Genomic DNA, 23,063 nt, shown 5'->3' on the forward strand with positions numbered 1-23,063 from the left:
TTGACTAAAAGAAGCTGTTTTATTAAATTATGCATATCTCAGATTCCTTTATTTTTCTCTTTGATACAGAAATTTTCTATTAAAGTGGTATTGTTAGATTATTCCTATTTCATGTTTCCATAGCACATAGCTCTGACAGAAGAACACATTTACTTAGGCATAAGTAGACAAAGCTGTCGAAATCAATTAAGTGGTGAATTTGGTCCATGGTCTCAAGTAAAATTTTGTTCTGTCTTTGTCATTTAGGATTAACCCACTAGTTTTTGCAGGGTTTTTTTTTAAATCTATGAAAGATCTTTGAGGTCTTATTACTATTTAAGATCAGGAAGACAGCAAAATACTATCTGTAAATTTCTACTTAAGTTTAAATACCTATACCTGTATTATTTACATAGTCTTTTTAAAGCTGTGCTATATTGATGATTTGTATTCTGATACTTAAGCTACTTCTCTATAAATACAACAGCATACTAATGAATTGCTTGGGGTTATAATGGTCTTTAAATGCTTAATAATTTATTTATTTAGGTAAGCCACGTCAAGCTCAGTGTTTCACTCTGTTCTCCTCTAGTAGTGGCTGGCCAACTAGAGACGGAAGAGCCAGCTACAGCCTTGACTAAGAGCTAGGTTTTTTAGCTCAAGGTGCATATTGTCATGTATTAATATCCTTCTCACCTGAGTTATTAATAGCAAATTCATTATTGAAACAAAAGAAATCTTTAATAAAAATTAATTTATTTTAATCATTTATATTGTTTGTTTTGTTTTGTAATCCAGTCACCTTGAACAATAAAAGCAAACCAGTTTCATTTAATTTCATGCATTAATAAAATTAAGAAAAATCAGTCTGCCAAAAAAGAAAAGGGTGATTGTCCTGAAAGGACTAAATGTTTTTCTCTATAGATTGCTACAATCTCTCACTTTAAAATAATTTGTTTTGTACAGCCACTTGGATTTCCTAAAACCTTTTCCGCTAGGACTTGGTGTCCACTACAGATCACGTCTATTTAGGGATAGGTGAGGCAATAACAGAGCTCTGAGACTATGACTTTTCATGAAGTTTCCCTGGCTGCTAAAACTGCACCCTGGCCTACACCAATGTTTCCCAAATGGTGTTCCACGGAACCCTGGGGAATAATTTTTTTGAAAACAATTTTCATTTGCGTTTGCCACAATAAGTGTCCCTGTGTAATACCAGCTTAGCCAGAGAGTAGGGACAATGATGTCACTACTCAGCGCTACATGCGCAGTCAGTGGTGAAATCACCTGTTATATACCACCGTAAATTCCTGTACTCACTATCAGACAGCGTGGATCACATGGGTGACTCAATACAAATATATTAGCGCCGCATCAGACAAAGTCACAGCTTTAGCTGCCTACCAGTTGTTTTTATACGGGGTTCCGCAAAATTCTTTCGAGTTTAAAATGGTTCTGTGGCCAAATAAAATTGGGAAACACTGGCCTACACAATAATTAGAAAAAATAATGCATATCCAGAGCTAAAGATTGCTGCGTTTAGACTGTGTATGGTTGAAAGTTCACAGAATAGTTATGAAGAATATCATATATATAATTTACAACAGTGTAACTGAAATTATTTAAAATAATTCATAGATAATCTTTATATGTAACTATTAATGTGTGTCATGTCTCTTTTATTGCCATTTTTTAAAATTCAATTTGGATTTGAAAGGGATATAAACTTCAGGCCATAGTATTTCTGGACAGAATTTACTCACAGTTTATATTAACATCCTACATATGGAGATATACCGTTTAGAAGCCACTACTAAATTTGACAATATTAATATAACATTTTGACTGGAAATTAGACAAATCAAATTACAACTATAACTAGAGTTCCTTTCATATAATATATATGAGACTATTGGGCAAATAAGGGCTAGTACACAAGCCCCATAGCACCACATGTTCATTCATGCAACACTCAGAGTAAGCTATCAAAGTGATGCATACGGACTTAGCTGTGCAACTTCCATTAAGGCCAACTTATGGACAAATCCTACTTTAAACCATTTTGGTGTCAGCCTGTTGAATCACACTACTGCTCTTTAAAAGCTAAAGCAGAGCAGTGATTTAGTCTCTAAGCAGATGAACTTATGTTGTGAGGCCCTTTCCCTATATATAAATTACAAATTAATATGGGCTCTAAACTAGGGATGTAAGCAACTAGTCCATGATCTGATAATCAAAAGCTTATTGGATAGTCAACTGGTCCCTCAACTAGTCAACTCCTCTCTTGCTACCTTTACTAGCACTGTCTCCACAGGGGACAGAGGAGGCGGGGGGGTAATGGGGAATAGATTTTTAGCCATTAGGGAACTGGTATCCTAGCAAAACTGTAGAAAAGCATAAGGCATATTTTTCACAATAGGCTCTTCTCTGCATCTTTCCTCCATAAACTACAAATATCCTGTTCCAGTTTCAAAAGGGCTTAGTCGCTGGCTGATGGGAAGGGCTAATATCTGCATTTTCACATAAAAAACTATGAATGGGACACATCCAGCCTATTTAATTAGCCTCATTAACACGGGCCCTACAATTGACAGGTACTTCTTTTGCTGTTACATATATTGTGGAGTCTGTTATTTCCACTCCAACTCTTCTGAAGAAGTGGGTCTTATTCATGAAAGCTCATTATACTATATATTTGTGTTAGTCTCTGAAGTGCCACAGGACTACTCATTTTTAATATCTATATATGAATATATCTGAATACTAGATTTAAAAAAAAACTATACACAACTACCAAAAACCTAGAGATAGGAAATCAATGGACATGGCCCTACTTTCTTTGATGATGATAGGAGAATTGAGGTGGCTGGGGGAGTGTATCCCAAACTGGAAACAGCTTTGAAGAAAGTTCCACAAGTTCATCAACAGAGAATATGATCCCACCAATGGAAATGCACATAGGTCACTGAAGACAAATGATAGCTTAGAATGAAGAAGTGGTATAGAAAATTACTTCAAATAGCATGTTAAGAACCTTGTCTTTGCATCAGGAAGGTATAAATTCTATTAGCATACTTTTTTGATAACTAGTTCAGTAGTCAGTGAGAACTCAAATATCATTGGTGATAAATATATGATACATCAGGTAGCAGTTTGAAACCCACTTTTCTGTGTGATCTCATGCTCCTAGTACTGTGACCCTTGCCTAACCTTACTCAACTCTATTGTTTCTTCTCCCATCAAGTCTTTCTTAACCTAGGCTGTAAGTGCCTTAAGACAAAAACACTCACCAGCTCTCTATATTACAGCTTCAAGCACAATCAGGCTCCAATCTTGACTGTGCCCATGGGCTCTATACCAATACTAACAATTAATTATATTTCATAATAAAATATGTTTGAGGTGTCTGACTAAAAGAAAAAATAAATAACTGTCTTTTCTTAAGTACAGGCAGTCCCCGGGTTACGTACTAGATAGGGACTGTAGGTTTGTTCTTAAGTTGAATTTGTATGTAAGTCGGAACTGGTACATATAGTAGGGGAAACTCTAGCCAAACATTTTTTTTAGTTTTGGATAGCATAGGGAAAGGTTAACTCCCCTCTAATGTTTGTTTTGCTGTCTGTTCCCGTGTTCAAAAGATTTCACATCTATTTCTGTCCCTGTGACAAACTCAGGACTAAAGGAGTAACTCATCAAATACCAGACAGCTCTGCACCATGCTTTGAGCTAATAGCTTTATTTCCACACACCACCCAGGGTTCTAGGAGGAGGGTCCTTTTTTTGCTAACACAATGAGGCCAGCACTTTGTTTGTTTTGGTGGAGTCTTTGTTTGCCCAGGGAGCCCAGCATGTATAGGGGGAGGAGGGGCGGAGAGGCTGCTTTTGTCTGCTGCAGGCAGAGGCCAGTTGGAGCCGGCAGGCCGGAGGAGCCGGCCGAAGAGGAGGAGGAGGTAGATTCTAGGACCCAGGTGAGCGAGCCCCGGGGACGCTGCTGCGCTCCGGGAGCCCGGCATGTATAGAGGGGAGGAGGGGCAGAGAGGCTGCTTTTGTCTGCTGTTCGGCAGCCTGTTGCTCAGGGGAGGAGACAGCCTCTTGCTGGCAGGGGGGTGGGGGGGGGCAGCGGGTGTGGGGAGGCACTTTTCCTCTGCCCGGCAGCTCTGCGGGACCCCAGTCGGAGCCGGCCCGAGGAGGAGGAGGATCCTAGGACCCAGGTGAGCGAGCCCCGGGAATGCTGCTGCGCATGTGCGGGAGTTGCCTCACCCCGTTCGTATCTAGGGATCCGACGTAAGTCAGATCCACGTAAGTCGGGGACTGCCTGTACACTCTATTTTTAGCATAAGGCTCCTTGTTTATATATGGACACATTTATATTAATAATTCACTCAACATCATGGTATCTGAGCACGCTTGGTCATTTCCTGGAGTACAGATTTGGTATCACCGGAAGCCATATAAAAACTACCTTCCTATTAAATAAACTGATCAGAATTTCTTCCAGCTCAGATAGAGGAAGATTTATGTTCACCTCTCCTGAGCAAATGTAGATCATGGAGTCTTCATGGTTAAAATCTGATTGCTACTCATATAGCAACTCCAGTGACGAAGTTAACGACTCTTTTTTATCTAGCATGTTCCCAGCTATTCACAATGTAATCTTGCAGGAAAACATGCTTTCCCGTAACCTTCAACAGGTACTATTGGAAAGATATAAGAACAACTAACTTCTGCAGACAAGATGGTTATGAACAGCAGTGTCGATATATTATCTCAACTGGCATCCTATAAATAGCTAGAATATATAGATTAGATAGTTTAGAAAAAATAAAATGAGGGATTTATGCCAAATATACTAACCAGAATTTTAAATTTCAGTTAAATTCATTAATCCAAGGACTACATAATAGCTTTTTAAAATAACATCACCCTCATAGCTGTTCGTTCCTAAAACAGGTATCATAATAAAACAATAAAGATAATGTGATAAAAGTACACTTTCTTGAGTTTTGACCAAAACAGTGGAAGAATACTGTACAGGCAGTCCCCGACTTACGCGGATCCCACTTACGTTGGATCCGCACTTACGAACGGGGCTTTCTCGCCCCGGAGGTCGAGGTAGCGGATTGCTACCTGCGAGCTCCGGGGCGAGAAAGCCCCGTTCGTAAGCTGCTCCGGTGCCCCTGGTCTACTGGAGACCGTCTCCAGCAGACCAGGGGCACCGGGCGGGTTCCCGCGCTTCTGAGGCGGAACCGCCGCTGCTGCCGCTTGAGTCCCGGTGCCTGTGGTCTGCTGTTTTGGACCCTGGAGCAGAGCAGCTGGGGCGCTGCGGATTGGTCCTGCAGCACCCGCTCTGGGCACTACTGGACCAACCCGGCAGCACCCCAGCTGCTCTGCCCCAGGTCCTGATTCAGCCGCTGCTGGTCAGTTTCAGCAGTGGCTGAATCAGGATGCCTGGGGCAGAGCAGCTGGGGTGCTGCTGGGTTGGTCCAGTAGCGCCGAGGAGCGGTGCTACTGGAGCAACCCAGCAGCACCCCAGCTGCTCTGCCCCAGGCGTCCCCAAGTCAGCTTCTGCTGAAACTGACCAGCGCTGACTACAGGAAGCCCGAGGCAGAGTTGCTCTGCCCCAGGCTTCCTGGAATCAGCGCTCATCAGTTTCAGCAGCAGCTGACTTGGGGAAGCTTGGGGTTCTTAAGTTGAATCTGTATGTAAGTCAGAACTGGCGGTCAGTTTCAGCAGCGGCTGAATCTGGACGCCAGTTCCGACTTACATACAGATTCAACTTAAGAACAAACCTACAGTCCCTATCTTGTACGTAACCCGGGGACTGCCTGTAATTCAAAAACAGTTTCTATTTACCCTTCAGCAATTCTGTTTTCTGCAGGGAAAACAACTGCAAATTACAAGTGGGTAAAATGCTAATTTCCTGAAAATTAAAACTGGGAGAATGAATCCTGAATAAAACTGACCTGTTTAGAAAGATAGCATCATTCATTATTAATATCCTCTCAAAAAGCACTGTAATTCGTAGCATTTTTAAACTACAAAACAGATTAACTGAAATAAAGAAACCAGGTATGACCTTCTTGAGTAAAAGAGAATCTGAGTTATACTGTAGAAAAAACTACTTAGCATAATTTGTATTTTGTTACAGCAAGCATGATGGACCAGTCAGTGCTGCACTTCTTTAAATGTTTAAGACCTAGTCAGCAATGAGCTATCCAACTGATTTTCAATGTATAAACTAGAATGCTGCTCACACTTTCCTAAGCTAAAGGCCTATTCACTCCTTTTGTTCAATATTTAATTACGTGGCTGAAATGTCTACCTCAAAATGTTTCTGAAACACTAAAAATCTAATTACTATAGTTTCTGATCTAAAGTTATGTGACAAATGTACTCAATATAACTCCTACTACCACAGATATTTTAGACTTGGAATCCAACTGTACACAAAACAGAACAAGGCTACTGATAATTCTGCAGCCACTTCCTTTTATAGGATACTATAAAAATCATAGTGTCCACATAATGTTATTAATATTTATGTAGTTATTCCTTAACAAGAGAAAATAACTGATTATTTTTGTAAGGAATGTAGATATACAGGATGACCAGATTAAGCAGAAAAATCATTTAGAGGTCACTTCAAAGGAAAACAAGGAAATGGAAAAAAGCACAAAATTAATTATCCTTTAGGCATAAATTAATATAATTTCAGGGTACAATCAGCTGTACTCACAGTTGACATTGGTCTCCTTTGATTCCTTTAGTTGTGCAAAAACATTTTCCTGTTTGCATGTGACAAATATTTGCATGTCCACTGCATGTGCAAGCTACAAAATTAAAGGAGAAAAAGATTTAACTGACTATATTATAATTAATGACTAAATTTACTTTTATGGATATTAATAGTCTATCCTAAATGCATTACAGAGAAGGTGTGGTTAAGACATTAGTATTTCCATCATGGACCCCTTTAAAGCACATATCACTAATACGATCATTTAATTTATACACTGCAGCATTGGGAACTCAATAGTCTGAATATGCCTTTAGGGAGATTTTATCTAAAGATTACTGACATGAATAATAAAGGTTTTAGAGGAGTCTGTACAGTCTACCATTTTAATGTGATTTTGTATAAAGTATGGAAAATATGTTACTAAATATTAACAAAATATACCGTATGTATACAAGATAAAATCCTGAACTATTGAAGACAATGACAAAACTCCCATTGAGTTGAATGGTATCAGAATTTTTTCCTGATTCTAATGAAAGAAATACACAATGTATCAATTAAAGCTGTAAATCAATTACAGTTGACAAAAACATACTACATTTAAAGCTTTTAAGGTACGCATGAACAGGGGCTAATTTAATACAATACCATTTCTATGGTCCAAAATAGAAACATTCTAGAGGCAAAAATACAATTTCTACCTTTAAATGCCCCTGCATGTTAAATAACACAGTGCAGAAGATGTGAGAATTTCATTAAGAGGTATGCGAAAACCCAATGTAATGTCCTAGTAGGATGTCAAACAGCACAGCCCTCAGCAGACTGAATCCTACACTTTCTGATTGTGATTCAAGATAATATCTGCAGATAATACAATTGCCTCTTGGTAACCTGGTTTAGAGTGTCATGCAAAGTCAAAGTCATATAGGTAATGCACTGATGTAAAACAACAATCTATTGATATTCATAATACACTTAAAACTCCTTAAACACACCTCAGCAATTCCCTATCTAGAGATCAGATCCTGCTGTCACAGATGTTTTAATTACAGCCAAAATAAAAGATTTTATGCATGGTCTTTCTCCATGAGCATGGATATAATACTAAACAGTGACCTACATGTAATAAAAGTTTATTTGCCACTTTACAATCCTATTATAAAAGTGCTATTTTTCTACTTGGCAGAGGGAGTGGGTTTTAGTGCTCTTATTCTGTAGATAATGAACAACATAGAAAACTCATTTCTGTGATAGTGCTCCATAACACACATCCAAACAACCTATGTCCCCCTTAAACCAACTCACTAAAGAAAAGCATTAATATATTAGACAAATGGATCTCAAACTATTACACATAAAATGAAATTTACGTAATACACAATTTATACAACAGAAATTGCAAATGTTCACATCAAAGAAGCCTTTGCAATCTGGCCTTAGGACAAGGCAAGCAATGTGGTTGTTTTGGGCTTTGTGCTGTCAGGGCCCTGTGTGGCCTGGCACCCACCTGCCTGGGCACTCACTTGCTACTGTGGTTGGGAGCTACCTGGCTGTGGCACAGTCAACCACAGCATGCCACCTTGGGCCCTGCAAACTCTTTGTCTGGGCCTGAGCCTTTGCTAATGTTTACCTTGTTGATCTCAAGTTAGCAGGCCATCTGAAAGAAAGCAAGAGGAAGCAAATAGAGCTGAATACAGCTTGTGGTAGGGTGGAGTGGAGTGAATCTGACTGAAATAGCTGAGCCCCATCTGAAAAGTGGGTAGGAGAACAGCCCAAAATGGCTGAGATTCGTGAAGATGTGACCATAGTAGACAAGCTTTAATCAAAATGACACAAGCAGGAATTGAAAGAGAAGAACATGGTTAGGGAGAGGGAAGAGTACATCTCAATGTTTGGTTCAAAAAACACAACTCACAGTTAATAGTGATAAATACACTTAAAATTATGATGCCTTCAAAAATCAATTTACAATTTAAGGTCTCATCTTGCAAAACATACATATATTTAGCTGTAATCGTAAGTGCATGTACACACATTAAATGTATGCACATACATTTCGCAGGATCAGGGAATTAAACCCCACACAGCCTCTGACCAAATTTGACTTGGATGCTGCGATGATTTTGGGGATCTGTCTGTACAACTTATAAATTCTATGTGAGACTATAAAGTTGTTACTATGAAAACTGTTTTGTCATGAATGCACCTATTTCTGTATTCATCAGAATAAGCCAAGATTGTTTTATACCTCTATCCCACCATGGCCAATTGTGGACTGTTAAAACTCTGTGGCTGTTTCTTCAGAGTTAATCACCCTGGGGCAGTGGGAATGCTAAGCAAGTGGTCTGAAGCGGATTATCACCAATCTCATCAACAGGGGACGAGTGTCTGGAGAGTGGAAAATCCCAAATGAAGAATAAATAAATGACACCAAAGTATTGACACTAGCCTTAATAAAACCACAGAGGCTGGGTAGGTCAAGGTAACACAGAGAGATACAGACAGACTATATAGGCAGGAAAATGGAATGAAATGGACAGCCAAAGTTATAGTAGGTAAACTGAGAAGAAACAGTTCCATGTTTAAAAATCCAAGATGTGCTCTGCGCTATAAGATCTCTGTATGGCCTGACAGATGTTCTGGAATGGTGAGGAAAAATTGATGCATGAAATTGCACATAGAGATTTTTTTGGTAAAAAACTATATTTGTGCTATTAAAGAAAGACCTATAGGACCCCGTGCAAAGTTTATGTCCGTTATATGCATTATACCTACCATGTGGCCATTGAAGAGACAATCCCAAATCTCACATCTTGAGTGGGATTCTGGGAAAGGTTGTGTTGAAGCTACAAAAGTCTGAGGAGTGAGCACTAATTCTAAGTGTTCAGTCGGAGCTATGTGGTCTGAACTCTCAGGAAAGATTCCAACGAGTCTGCAGCCTGACTAATGTGCCTAGGGACCCTAATAGGGACTCTCTTCAGACGCCAGTGGGACTGGCCAGATCATTCCACTGCAGTCTAGTCAATTTCCAAGAAAGGGTTTTTGACCAGATCTATGAGAGATGTCAGCTAAAGGGCAACATCACAATAATAAAGGTATTTACCTTGGGGGGGGAAAAAAGAAGACCAGGAAAAGGTTAAACAGCAGAAATTCTCCCTTCCAACCTTTGAAAATTTCATTATGGGGAGCCCCTTTCTCTTTAAAAGCAAAATAAGATGCTATGCCAGATTTCATAAATGTGAATAAATTAATGAGATTTGACTGTTCATCTAATTTTTTTATTTTAGTTACTACTGCAAATAGCAACTTGACCATTGAAAAGTGCTCTCTTTCAGGCAAATTAACAGAAGAATGGAGATAAAAATATCTGTGACCCTTTCTAATTATGCTGCTAAATCATAGGCAATATACATTTGCATGGAAATGTAAAGATTTCAGTTACAATATATATTAAATAAAGGTACGTATCTGGTTAGAAGCACTTGCTTTTTACACCATCACTAATATTTTATTCCAGTATATGATGCTATGTTGAAGTCCCAGCTTATCTCACTATAACTTACATAGCTCAAGAGTATCACAGGGCATTCATATGTTTGTCAATAATTTGTTCAACTATTACTTAAATTAAGATGATACCATAATTAACAAATATTAGACCATCTGTTAACCTATGTGATAAAGTGCTAGATGAATAATAGAAGATACAATGGTTAAAGAAGACTGAAGCATTAAGAGAGATCTCGCACAATGAGGACTGCTGTTCTCGGGAACAGAAAACAAGAGGGGAGCAGTTCTTACCACTTTGAGCAGTTTCTAACCCATCATTTCCCCCTTACTGTATCTCTTGGCAGGCAGTATATAAATACAGTAATTCCTCATTTAACACATGCCCACTTAACACATTTTCGCGATAGTATGGGGTTTTTTTTAGGGAACGTTTTTTGAATTACACAACCGTCCCCAGAACAACACGATTTCCCCAGCCGGCCGGTTGCCGGCGGCTGCACAGGGCTTCCCCCGCCTCCCTGCAAAACAGTGGAGGATTCGCTGCTCCCTGCGCTGTTCCCCGCTGACTCCCCCTCGCCGGACGCCTTGCCCCCTGTCCTCCGCCCCCGCTTGCAGGCTGGCGTCTGAGTTTCCCCAGCTGGCCCGTCGCTGGCGGCTGCATGGGGCTTCCCCTGCCTCCCTGCAAAGCAACGGAGGGTTCGCCGCTCACCGCGCCATTCCCCAGCGACCCCCTCTTCCCCTCACCAGACGCAGTGCGGGTCCCGGCAGACCCATCACAGGGGCATACATACTCCCAACCCAATCCCTCTCTCCTCTCCTCCCCTTTCCTTCCCCAGAGCCAAACACCTCCCCTCCCTGCTATAACCCAGTCCCCTTTTTCCCCCAACCTTATGGCTCGGTCCCAACACACACCACCGCTTGCAATGCAACCCCCACCTTTTCCATTATTTTCAATGGGAAAATTGACCCCACATAACACGTTTTCACTTAACACGATCATTTTCTGAAACATATCTATAGTGTTAAATGAGGAATTACTGTAGAATAAAATGCAAAAGGGAACAATGAGCAGCAATTCTTCAGTAAACAAAATCTGATTATTTCAACTATCACAAAATGTCACTTACAGTATAAAATTTGTTGTCACAACTAACAGCAGAAATGTTTACAAAGTATGTGGTGATAAGAGAATATTTTCTTTTTTTCAAAATAAGACATAACCAGCACAGCCCCAAGTGATGCTTGCAATTCCCACCAAATGTTAATTTTTGCTATGATCTTGACTCTGCACAATAAAAGCTCACTGAAGATGTATTCCTCTGTAATAGATTAGGGTTCATGACTTAAGGGGATAAGCTGAGGGACCTGAGCTTATTTAGAATGCAGAAGAGAAGAGTGAGGGGGGATTTGATAGCAGCCTGAAAAGGGGAGGGGGTCCAAAGCAGATGGAGCCAAGCTATTCTCAGTAATGCAGATGACAGAACAAGGAACAATGGTCTCAAGTCGCAGTAGCATATTAGGAATGGGCATGGCTGGGGCAGCTAGCCCCCAGTGCTGCCTGCACTTTCAACCCGGGGTTGTCCAGAGTACACTGCTCAATGCTTTGAAGAGCAGTGCATGGGGCTTCAGCAATAATTTAAAGGGCCCAGGACTCCAACCACCAGGAGTCCTGGGACCCTTTGAATCACCGGGCTTTAGGGCAGTTGTCCCTTTTGCTCCCCTCTGCCTCCTCCCATCAGTGAGCCTGCTTCTAAGATAATCTTTTCCCCATATTCTCTCCAATACCCCATTCTTTGTCAACAGAACAACTGTTTAAGTACTTATAGCAAGAAAGGCCTCTTTTCAAATGTTAATTTTCACTATGTAAATCACTGCTATAATAATAGGAAGAAACAAATGAATATGTACACAATATATTCCTAGCAGCGTACTGTGCTTATTGTGCCTTATCAGTTAATAGTTTGTAACAGTGATGCTCCATTATAAGAAAGCACATAAACTGCAGGGCAACTAATAGGCTGCATTCTGGTTAATGTTCAAAAACTGTCAATTTATGAACATACATAAAATCTGAAAACCATCTAAAATTTAATTTATGACACAAGTACATGGAATTTCTCCAGCATTAAAAGTGCTCATTGCATACGAAAAACAACAATAAGAAAAGTCTTCACTGGTAGTGCAACTTCTTTTAGTTAAGAAGCTTCAAATTCAGTAAAAAAATCAGATACTATGTTCTTTACACTGGTGCTCTATCTACACTAGCACATATCTAGCATTGCTGGGCAAAGTGCTATGTTAGTGGGGTGGATTGATTAAGTCATCTTAGAGCGGCGATATTAAAACCCTGACAGTGGAACTGCTGAACTGGTGCAGCTGCTTTGCTGTAAGCGCTCTAGTGTAGCTATTTCCTAAATGTACTTCCTGGAAAAAATAGATTAAAATAAAGCACACAGAAAAAGTTAACACAACTGTGCATTCATAGTCACATTTTCAAAATTAGCCACTATCTGATGGCTTGTCAGCAATGGGGTAATAACATATTGCTAGTACAAGCTAATGCAATTACTCCTTTAGACTTAGTAGTAGAGGTCTGTGCTCTGGTGGTGAAGGCTCTAGGTTAAAACCCTACTAACACGGAGGCAATTAAAAAAGTGGAACAGGAAAAAGGGACTTAACTCCAGCAGAATTCAGACAAACAATATGAACATCCTCTAATTATTCAAGGGATGTACTAGCTACAACTCCAGCAGAATACAGATAAACAATAGGAACAGCCTCCAATTACTCAAGGGATGTACTAGCTACAATAGGTGCTACATCCCCCTCTAGTTGTTTCTCCTTTTCCTGATAGTTTTCTGTACCACAGTACTGAAAGTTAGAGATCGAAATCATGCAGATGATCCACAAATGGACTAAGTAGGTTAGCAAATATCAGATATTCACACACAAATAGTAATAACTATGCATGGTCCTCAACATAAACTGCTGGACTGCATTTCTTTTGCAATACAGGAGGCTGGTAGATTTGGGGAAAAGTTTAAAAGACTCTGTAAAACCCTCCTAAAACAAAGGCCTCTCTAGATATAATGCTATGATCAAAGAGGAAGCAGATTGTGGTGTAAAATTTTCTGGTCCCAACACAGAATGCTAGGGCTGGTTCTGGTTACACCAAATGCTGATTTTACAAGATAATCAAGAATGAATATTCACTTTACTCAATCATAATAATTCAATTATTCCCCAGGTAATAACTTGAAATCTACTGAAACCAAGTACACTATGTGTCAATCAATCTGACGTGAAAATCCTCTTTAATAGGCATATTTTGCATTAATATTTCTAATCAAAAAATATTTTAGAACCAAGCAAATTTCTGCTAAAACTGTACACATGTACATGGTGAATTATTCTACTGCTTAAAAATATTAATGCTTTTTTCGGATGCTACTAAAATATGCTTAAGTGTTAACAGATAAATGCAGTGGCAGTACTTCCATGTTATTATAGCACATTTAGGTAAAATATATATTATATTTTATTATCTTTGTACGCCTATTTATTTTTTCCACTTGTCTGATTGTGACAAATGTAAAAGAAATAATAAGCTTACAATATAAACTATGTTTACTGTTTTTATTTACTGAAACCTAAATCTTAAATGCCCGATTTCATAGTACGTGATTACTAAGCAAGTACAACAGCCATAGAATCTCAAACGGTAGCATTATTAATAGTGACAGTGAGCCACTAAATATATGCCTGTTCTTAATTCTCAGCTTTTGTACTAAAATAGGCAAGAAGGGATAATTGCATACTTGCAATTCTGATTCTCTGATGATATCATTTTACTAGAAAATGATGCTTGAGTCTCACCTCCCTAGTGAGAGGCAGGATGGAACTCTCCGAGGTTGTCAGTCCACTTGAGACATGATCCCATTCAGAGATCAAATTCTCATACCTGACTGGCTTCCCTTTGTATACTAGATCTCATCCATGCTCACGGGGGTTACTGAAAGAGCTCCCCCTTGGAACTACAACTATTTAGGCAGAAGCTAAAGTACAGGAAAGTAGAAGAAACTGGAACTAGCATAGATTCTGTTTCTATGCCATTTGTTTGATTTGCCCTCTAGTTCTCCTGTACCTCTGATAGGACTTTTGATAGTCATGCTCATGCGCATTCATGATTTGGTACACAGTGGATACTTTGTCTTGTAATTTCCCTCAGCGGTCTTCAATGTGTCAGTAGCCTCAATGCTATGCCGACTGTAATGTGTTCTCTGTCATGGTAATGCCATTCCAATTACTGATGTGGATGAGGTTGATTTTAAAGGAGAAACAGTGATTATAGGTCTAACCTTAAAAGGAGGAAACACACACACACACACACACACACACACCCCCCAAACAAAAACCAAAACACTACCCCGGTTAGATAAAGACAACCTCAGGAAGAAAAAATAGATAAAAATACTATTTCTAATGGATTTGTTTAGTTATCAGAGAACAAGAGAAGTAATCTTCCTGAGGTCTCACCAGAGGAGCTGAGACACACATATGCCTTAAATCATTGTGAGCAGACTTTTGCCATAACACCCTTTTTTTTCTTGAAAAGCTACTGAGACCTGATTGCATTCGAGTTGATGTTTTCCAACTGAGACAATAAAGGTTATAATTTTCTAATGAACTTAGGGTTGGTCTGACCCTACTCCCATTGAAGTCAATGATAAAACTCCACTGATTTAACTAAGAGTACAGGTAGGACAATGATGAATGCTTTTGAATACCCTACCTATACACTTAAAATATTTATGTTATTTAAACTAAGGATGACTTGAGGATTATGAATAAGGATGATTTGAGGATTATGAATAAAAGCACTAATCAGGGCACATCGGTTATTGATATGCTAAAGTAACCAAAGACTTCCCAGTTTACTGCTTTTCTTCAAAATGAATTCTAAAATCCCAATTCAATACGATTTCACACAAGCTGTTCTACAATAGGTCCAACAGTGTTTCTAAACCCAGAATTTTCTATAGTGAAAACTCTCTCAGAAGTCTAGAGGCAAGTAATGACCCCAATCTTTCTTCCATTTCCCACGCTTCTGGTGTGGTAGGACCATGGAAGGGTGGTACTGAGCATGGCATTAGACTCCCTATTGGGTGGCTCCGGATAGGACAATAGTGCTAGATTGTCATGAAAACGCACACATTGCAACTTCAAAAAGGTAATCCAGTTGCTCTTGCTATGTGTATTTCTCCAGTGTTCCCAGATACTTACAGCTCAAGCAAAATGATTTCAGAAACTGCTGATCATACTCACTCCTTGTTCACACCCTGCCCTACGTACAATGCAACGAACAGCTTAAAAATATTAGACTAACATTACAACATAACTAGTACATATTCAGATTCTGAAGTAGTATCACTAGTTACTAAATATCATTCATATAAAAATTGCATAAAACCTCTCTTTTTACTTTGACTTCTGCTCATGTTCAGTATTCTAAATGTACAGATGAATCTCTATAAATCAAGTGGACTGGCTCAACTAGGGATGTAAGTGACTAGTCGACTACTAGATAAGTATATGCTTATTGTCTAGTCGAGTAGTGGCTCGACTAGTCACTTCCCCACCCCAAACACCATTTCCATGGGGAACCAGGGAGAGCAGAGGTACAGCCTGGAAACAGCATGAGTGGGGCCTGAAATGGTCCTGCTCACGCCAGTCCAACTGCTGTGACTCTCCCTTTGAAATGTAGCAAGAAGCCCAAAGGTGGCTCCTTATCAACTAATTGAGTTGTTGACAGAAATTCCATCAACTACTAGATTAACTGATTAATTGAAATTTAACATCCCTAGACTGAACTGCCAGCATTGTCTTCCAATACTAAAATACACATTCCCCCAACACCACAGATTTTATACAATAGTGGTAAATTAATTCTAAGGGAAGTGTTCCCAATGGGATAATCACATCCTGAGGATATCATAAGGATTGATAGTATGTCATGATACCCTTACACTCATGGGCTAAAAACATGTCTGCCGTTTCCCATTTAAGAAATCACAGTGTTGATAGTTTCTAATTGTGAATCTTAAAATAAATGCCATTTTCTAAGAGAAGATTTCAGAATCTTGCATTAAATCAAAATAATGTAATATTCGCCTGATGTCTCCCCGTAACCCATGAAATAAGGGAAATCTTAATGCCAATTTCTCAGAGTAAATCTACTAAAATTAATTTGCTATTTTCTCTCAAACTCTAAAATACAGATTTTAAATATAGAAATTCAAAGGAAACTATAATTGTCAAGATACTCTAGCATAACATTCTATCAGAAATCTATTTCTTAATAAAAAATTTGCCCAAACCTGTACACATTCTGTCATTTCATGATCACTTCCATACAAATTAAATTTCATTTTTAAAAAGATTAGGTTCTCAACTTCTATTCCTTATATCTCTAGGCTGAAAGAGCATCCCCAGAAATACCAGTGAGTTAATTTTGATGCAGGAATACAGTATTAGTGTAATAGTCTGTTTTTTCTATAAGAACATGTAAACATTTGCAATGGTATAGAATCCTGAATGTGGCTAGCAACACAAGGTGAAGAATCAACTGAAAGTTGTTATTTAACAAAAGTGAACTTTCAGCAGTTTTATACCATGCTGCGTTTGGTAGGAACAATTTTATGTAAAATGTAATGTCCTCCTGCTTCAATCAACTGAAGGGAGTGAGAAGCTGAGGTAGCCCTCTTTGTAAGTGGGAAATTCTAAATAGAGGAGACTTTCAAAACCCTGAGATTAAAGCCTTGTGACTGAAATGACCTGAGCAACTCATAAACATGACCAGAACATTTAATATCCATTGGCTTCTATTGGAGTTGAAGATAATCTGCACATCTGGGAGCTGCCTAGTTTCTTGTTGTAAAGCAGCCAAAACAGGTATATATATAGTATTCATTTTATGGCTATGGAGTAAAAACCAGTACTTATGTAAATAAGACCACCTCACTCAAAATTAAGACATTTGCATAATTCAGAAAAAAACTCTATAACTGATGGATATAGTACATTTTCACTGACCAACACAATTCCATTCCAGTATGATGCACAATAATTCTGAATCTTTATTCAGCTATGAAGCTTCTACAAAGTGCTCAGTGTCAATATTATTTTGATGATAGCCCAAAGAGAAAGTACGGTTAGCTCTACTTGGAAAATCTTTTGACACTGTATTTTGGTCTAATGGATACTGATTTCCTCTATCACTACACTTTGTTATACTATCTTCCTCAAATGAAATATTTCAGAAATTTTCTTTTAAAAAGTAAATTGTAAAGTAAATAAGTAAAATTCAGTAATCACTGTAATTAGTCTGTTTCAAATATCCTAAATGTTGTTGCCAAATATCTGTATTTTTTATTACAATCAACACAAAATCCTTAAACAAAAGTAAAAAACGGTAACCTTGACTAGTTTATGCCATTTTAAAAATGGCATTTAGGCTAAGTTTAGTAATAACAATTCACATGGCTGTGTACAACATGTAGATTTCAAATAGAACAGAAAGAGTTTTTCAATAAAATATATTTTAGTACAGTAAACTCATGTAGTATATTTACCTCCATAGGGAATTTATTAAACAAGTCCATAGTGTAATTGTTTCTGAGCTGCTAACTCAGCACATATATGCAATTTCTGAAGCTGACAACAACAGAAAAACTACCACCATTTTCACAAAGTGCACATTTTAGACAATTGGGTTTAAAATGCATTTGCTATTTCCCCCTAAAGCCCCACTCTGAAGTATAGCACCAAGCGGGAATTGTCTCTCAAAATGGCTTGACTATAAATTGTACTTTAATATTTTGTATATTTTGGAGATTATTAAAGAAATGGTCACAAGCGGGGATAACTCTTAAGATTCATTACACATACAACTTCTATACAGATTTCTTTGAAGGATAAATAATAAACATGGCAACACTATTAAATATTTAGTGTATACTAGTTTGTTAATATCTTGAATATAAAAGTCAGTCACTATATCAAACAATGGAAACAGAAGCTGTCTAATGTCTCAGGGCACTACTGAAATATAGAAAGGGTACATATGTATAGATACAACTCTTTTGCATTAACTCTTCCATAATTACCATAGGTCTGAGAGGAACAGAAAGACTATTAATATAAATCCTGCATTAATTAACTTATAAGGCTTTCATCTCATCCTTTAAATCCATTATCAACCCTACTTCTACAGGCAGTCCCCGACTTACGTCAGATCCGCACTTACGAATGGGGCTTTCTCACCCCGGAGCTCACAGGCAGCGGTCAGCCACCTCGACCTCCGGGGCGAGAAAAGCTGCTCCCGGTGCCCCTGGTCTGCTGGGGACTGTCCCCAGCAGACCAGGGGCACCACAAGCAAACCCGCAGCAGCAGCGGGTTCCCGCGCTTCTGAGGCTTTGGGGACCGCGCTTTGGGGACCGCGCTTCTGAGGCTTTGGGTTCCCACGCTTCTGAGGCTTTGGGGACCGTCTCCAGCAGACCAGGGACACCGCGAGCAAACCTGCAGCCGCGGCGGGGTCCCCGCGCTTCTGAGGCTTTGCTCTGGCAAAGCCTCAGAAGCGCAGGGACCCCGCCGCGGCTGCGGATTTGCTCCCGGTGCCCCTGGTCTGCTGGGGACCGTCTCCAGCAAACCAGGGGCACCGGGAGCAAAGTGGTCCCGCGCCAGAGCAAAGCCTCAGAGGCGAGGCACCCCCTGCTGCCGCTTTGTTCCCTGTGTCCCTGGTCTGCTGGGGGGGGCGCAGCTAGTGTGCCCCCCCAGCAGACCAGGCTTTTGTTGTGGATCCTGGGGCAGAGCAGCTGGGGCGCTGCCGGTTGGTCCCGCAGCGCCACTCTGGGCACTACTGGACCAACCCGGCAGCACCCCAGCTGCTCTGCCCCAGGCGTCCTGATTCAGCTGCTGCTGGTCAGTTTCAGCAGCGGCTGAATCAGGACTCCTGGGGCAGAGCAGCTGGGGTGCTGCTGGGTTGGTCCAGTAGCGCCGAGGAGCGGTGCTACTGGAGCAACCCAGCAGCACCCCAGCTGCTCTGCCTCAGACGTCCCCAAGTCAGCTGTTGCTGAAACTGACCAGCGCTGACTACAGGAAGCCCGAGGCACAGCTGCTCTGCCCCGGGCTTCCTGGAATCAGCTGCTGATCAGTTTCAGCAGCAGCTGACTTGGGGTTCTTAAGTTGAATCTGTATGTAAGTCAGAACTGGCGGTCAGTTTCAGCAGCGGCTGAATCTGGACTCCAGTTCCGACTAACATACAGATTCAACTTAAGAACAAACCTACAGTCCCTATCTTGTACGTAACCCGGGGACTGCCTGTATTGTAACAGCTAAAATACAGCAGCCAACCAATAATATTTACGTGCAGCTGATTTTATTAAAAAGATTGAGTACAGTAACAGAATGATTTGGAACCATCAAGTTGTGCATTGTATGCAGTTATGTCATTTTCTTTTTTTTCCTTCATCCTCTTTCACTACTTTTCCTCACTTGTGTCTTCTTTCCAAATTAGATTAAAAGTGCTTAGCAGCTGTGCCCAAATCAGCACTCAAAATTTGTACATTACCTAAACACAATAGGAGCTTGGGGGCTTTATCCCAACACAAAATAATAATATGTACAATCCTCCACCCTGTCCCTGGCTGTCCTTTTCCCCTGCAAATCCTTGAGCCAACTGTTGCCAGCAAGAATAAATCTCAGGTCCGACACTAGGTTCTCAAAGTATAAAGGACGCTACACAGGTATCTGTCAAACACAAGTAGTTTATTTCCTGACAGCTAACTAGAAGGGCACCATAACAAAGAAGCGGCATATCTTACGGCTCTTCCAAGTCGGCTTTGGACGAACTAGGAGGTTGTCTCAGCTTCTGAGGCACCGGTACCCAAAGCCCATTGGTAAGGTCCAAATTGCTGTGCTTTGGTGCAGCCTTAAATACAGTGCTCTTGCCTTGTTTTGCAGTTTGGAAATTTCCAGGGGTTACTCATTATGTGCATTTGTAGGGCTTAGCTGTTAGTTATCGATCTGGTTCTGATCTAGTTCTACTTGTTCTTTGGCCTTGTTTACATGATCAGTACGTTAGGGTAAACAGAATTGTTTATGTGTTCTTGCTCTTTACCCTTATCTTATACTTGTTCTTGCTTGTCTTTGCTATGTTCCCAAAGACTTGCTTCTGACATCAGATAGGGGAAAGGGGGGAAAGAATGCAGGCCTCACCATCCCTAAACTTGCACGTACAAAGTTCTTCCGCAATTAACCCCAACATCAACAGTTGGGTTTCCAGTAAGAGATGAGGTTATGCTGTGTAGACAGCTGCCTCTCACCATCTCCACACGGAAATCAGTGGTATGCATGAAGTAGACCATGTAAGGTTATCTAGTACTGACCAAACAAAGGCAATAATTCTGTCTCCTCCAAAATCCTATTTACTTCATTGTGTGAGTCATTTTCTAAGCCTCTTGAGATCACATGAATTCATATCTAGTTATACTGAGCACTTACTTTTCTCTAAAAACAATGTTATGATCACAAAGTTAGCACATTTATTGACTGTTTATAAGTCTCAGAGGGGTAGCTGTAATAGTTGGTATCTGCCAAAACAACAAGGAATCCTGTGGCACTACAGCCCAGGTCTATACTAGGGAGTTATTTCGAAATAACAAGTATAGCATCCACACTACCTATGCCCATTATTTTGAAATAATAACTCCTGTCTTCCACGAGGAATAACACTTATTTCTAAACAGGTGTAAGTAGGTCATAGCTTGCTAAAAATTAATCTTCCCCTAAGGATAATTCCCATATCAAACAGAATTAAATTTCATCAACTAAGAAACACTTGAAGAAAAGCATCCACACAGGGGTTTAACATGCTTGAATTTATACACCTTGATTTCATTCCTTTCACTGATTCACCTTAATTTTCCTAATGTCCTCATGTAGGATGCCCCAACGCTATTTATTAAATAGCAAGAAAATATATCAGGCTACACATTTAACAATGCAAACAAGACAAGAAAGTAACTGGCTTCTGGTCAAGCAAGTAGCTGGCTTCTGTTCATGTAATAAAATTCAGTTCTCAGTTATACTGGCATAATCCTTAAATGATCCTCTCCATTAAAAGCAATATACTGATCTATACTCCATGTTAACATGAGTTAGCCTAGCACAGAATTTAATCACTGAATATATGAATACAGTTGTTTTTAAAATAACTTTACATCCTTGCTACTGAACTTTTGAACAGGAAACTTTTTACTTTTTATTGAAAAATATCCCTCTAAAACAGTCACGTTAATCATTGGTTACTAGTAGTATAAAAAGGGCTTGTAAAGATTAAGAACATGGAGGCATGCATCAGAATATTCAATAAACTAGTTATAACGTACTAAGGTATTTTTACTTTTATATAATTAGCTAATGAAAATGCAACACAAATGGGGGGAAAAAAACCCCAGAATATACTTAATACTTTCTTGGCCTGAACTGAACAATCTCAAGCCATGAAAAGGGATTTTGCTGTGAGTGTGTTTTTCTTACTGACATAAAATTATTAAACTCTTGACATGCTTGGTTCTTGCTTTATTTCAGGACCACAGTACTCTGTAAATACCACACTCTGCATATTACATTGTACAATATCAAATATCACATTAAGCAACACACAGTACCTGTACCAGAAAATAGTTACGTACTGTAATCATGTCTGTAAGAAAATACTGAACACGTTGTCCGGGAACATTTATTGTGAGACTAGTATAGTATCTTGTACACTTCAATATTTCCATCATTGGTGGGGGGTTTTAGATTAATTTTAATCAGTGCCTTTCAGTGTTATTATGACAAAGAAGTTATGTTAAATTCAGTAAGGTGCTGAGGTTTTGAGAACTCAGTACACATCATAGCATGGGGCTCTAAATTTCCAGTGCTAAGAACAAACACAAAAAAGGTAACGAACTCAATTTTGCTTCTTTTTTGCAGAGATTAAGCAAAGAAGCATCTGAAGAAAGATATTCTAAAAAAACATTTCTGAAAAATATAAAGGTTTACAACATTGAAATATATGTGTTATTTAAATCAGTTTGTTCTTTTCTGAAGAAGCCTTGTTCATTGAAGCATAACTTTTGATCAATAGTGACAGAAAGAGAGAACTTTTTTCAGATATGGCCGAAGGTGTGTCAAGTCATTCTGATGTAATGTACAACATGCCAATAAAGCCTGAGGCACGGAAGCAGTTTTGTTGGAAAGGCCAAGATTTAAAACAGTGAATAATAATTTTGAGTACCTCAGTTTTTGGATGTTCAAACTGAGCCACATTAATGAGTCTGCTTTTCAGAGGCCAGGTACCTGGTGCCTATTTTTAAAATCAGGCCCCCAAAAAGAGTTTCAAATGATTGCTGCACCCCAAATCATTACACTCCTGTGAAAATCTTGGTCAAAACTCCCTGGCTATGTCTACACTCGCAGCTTCTTGCGCCAGAAATATGCAAATGAGGCTAAGCATGGAATATTGCCAAGCCTCATTTGAATACCCAATGAGCCGCCATTTTTGCAGAAGAGGCTCTTGTGCCAGAAGTAGCTATCTACACTGCCCCTTCTTGCGCAACAAAAACCCTCTTGCGCGATGCCGTTCTTCCTGAAAAATAATCGGTGTAAGGGCATTGAGCAAGAGGGTTTTTGTTGCGCAAGAAGGGGCAGTGTAGACAGCTACTTCTGGTGCAAGAGCCTCTTCTGCAAAAATGGTGGCTCATTAGGTATGCAAATGAGGCTCAGCGAT

At 39.6% G+C, this 23,063-nt stretch overlaps 1 protein-coding gene across 11 annotated transcripts in view; it reads right to left on the minus strand.

Moving 5' to 3' along the window:
- The window catches only part of ATRNL1 (attractin like 1), a 1,022,331-nt gene that overhangs the window by 644,671 nt on the left and 354,597 nt on the right, over window positions 1–23,063 (minus strand). For all 11 annotated transcript variants that reach the window (XR_012905693.1, XR_012905692.1, XM_075935407.1 and 8 more), the window contains one exon: window positions 6,716–6,809. Coding sequence is in view for 9 of the 11 variants with exons in the window: in XM_075935407.1 (XP_075791522.1) it covers window positions 6,716–6,809 (94 nt within the window). In the remaining 2 variants the exon portion in view is untranslated. The remainder of the gene's footprint in view (window positions 1–6,715; window positions 6,810–23,063) is intronic.

Source organism: Pelodiscus sinensis, chromosome 8, assembly GCF_049634645.1.
Source record: "Pelodiscus sinensis isolate JC-2024 chromosome 8, ASM4963464v1, whole genome shotgun sequence".
In the NCBI taxonomy this organism is placed as follows: Eukaryota; Metazoa; Chordata; order Testudines; family Trionychidae; genus Pelodiscus; species Pelodiscus sinensis.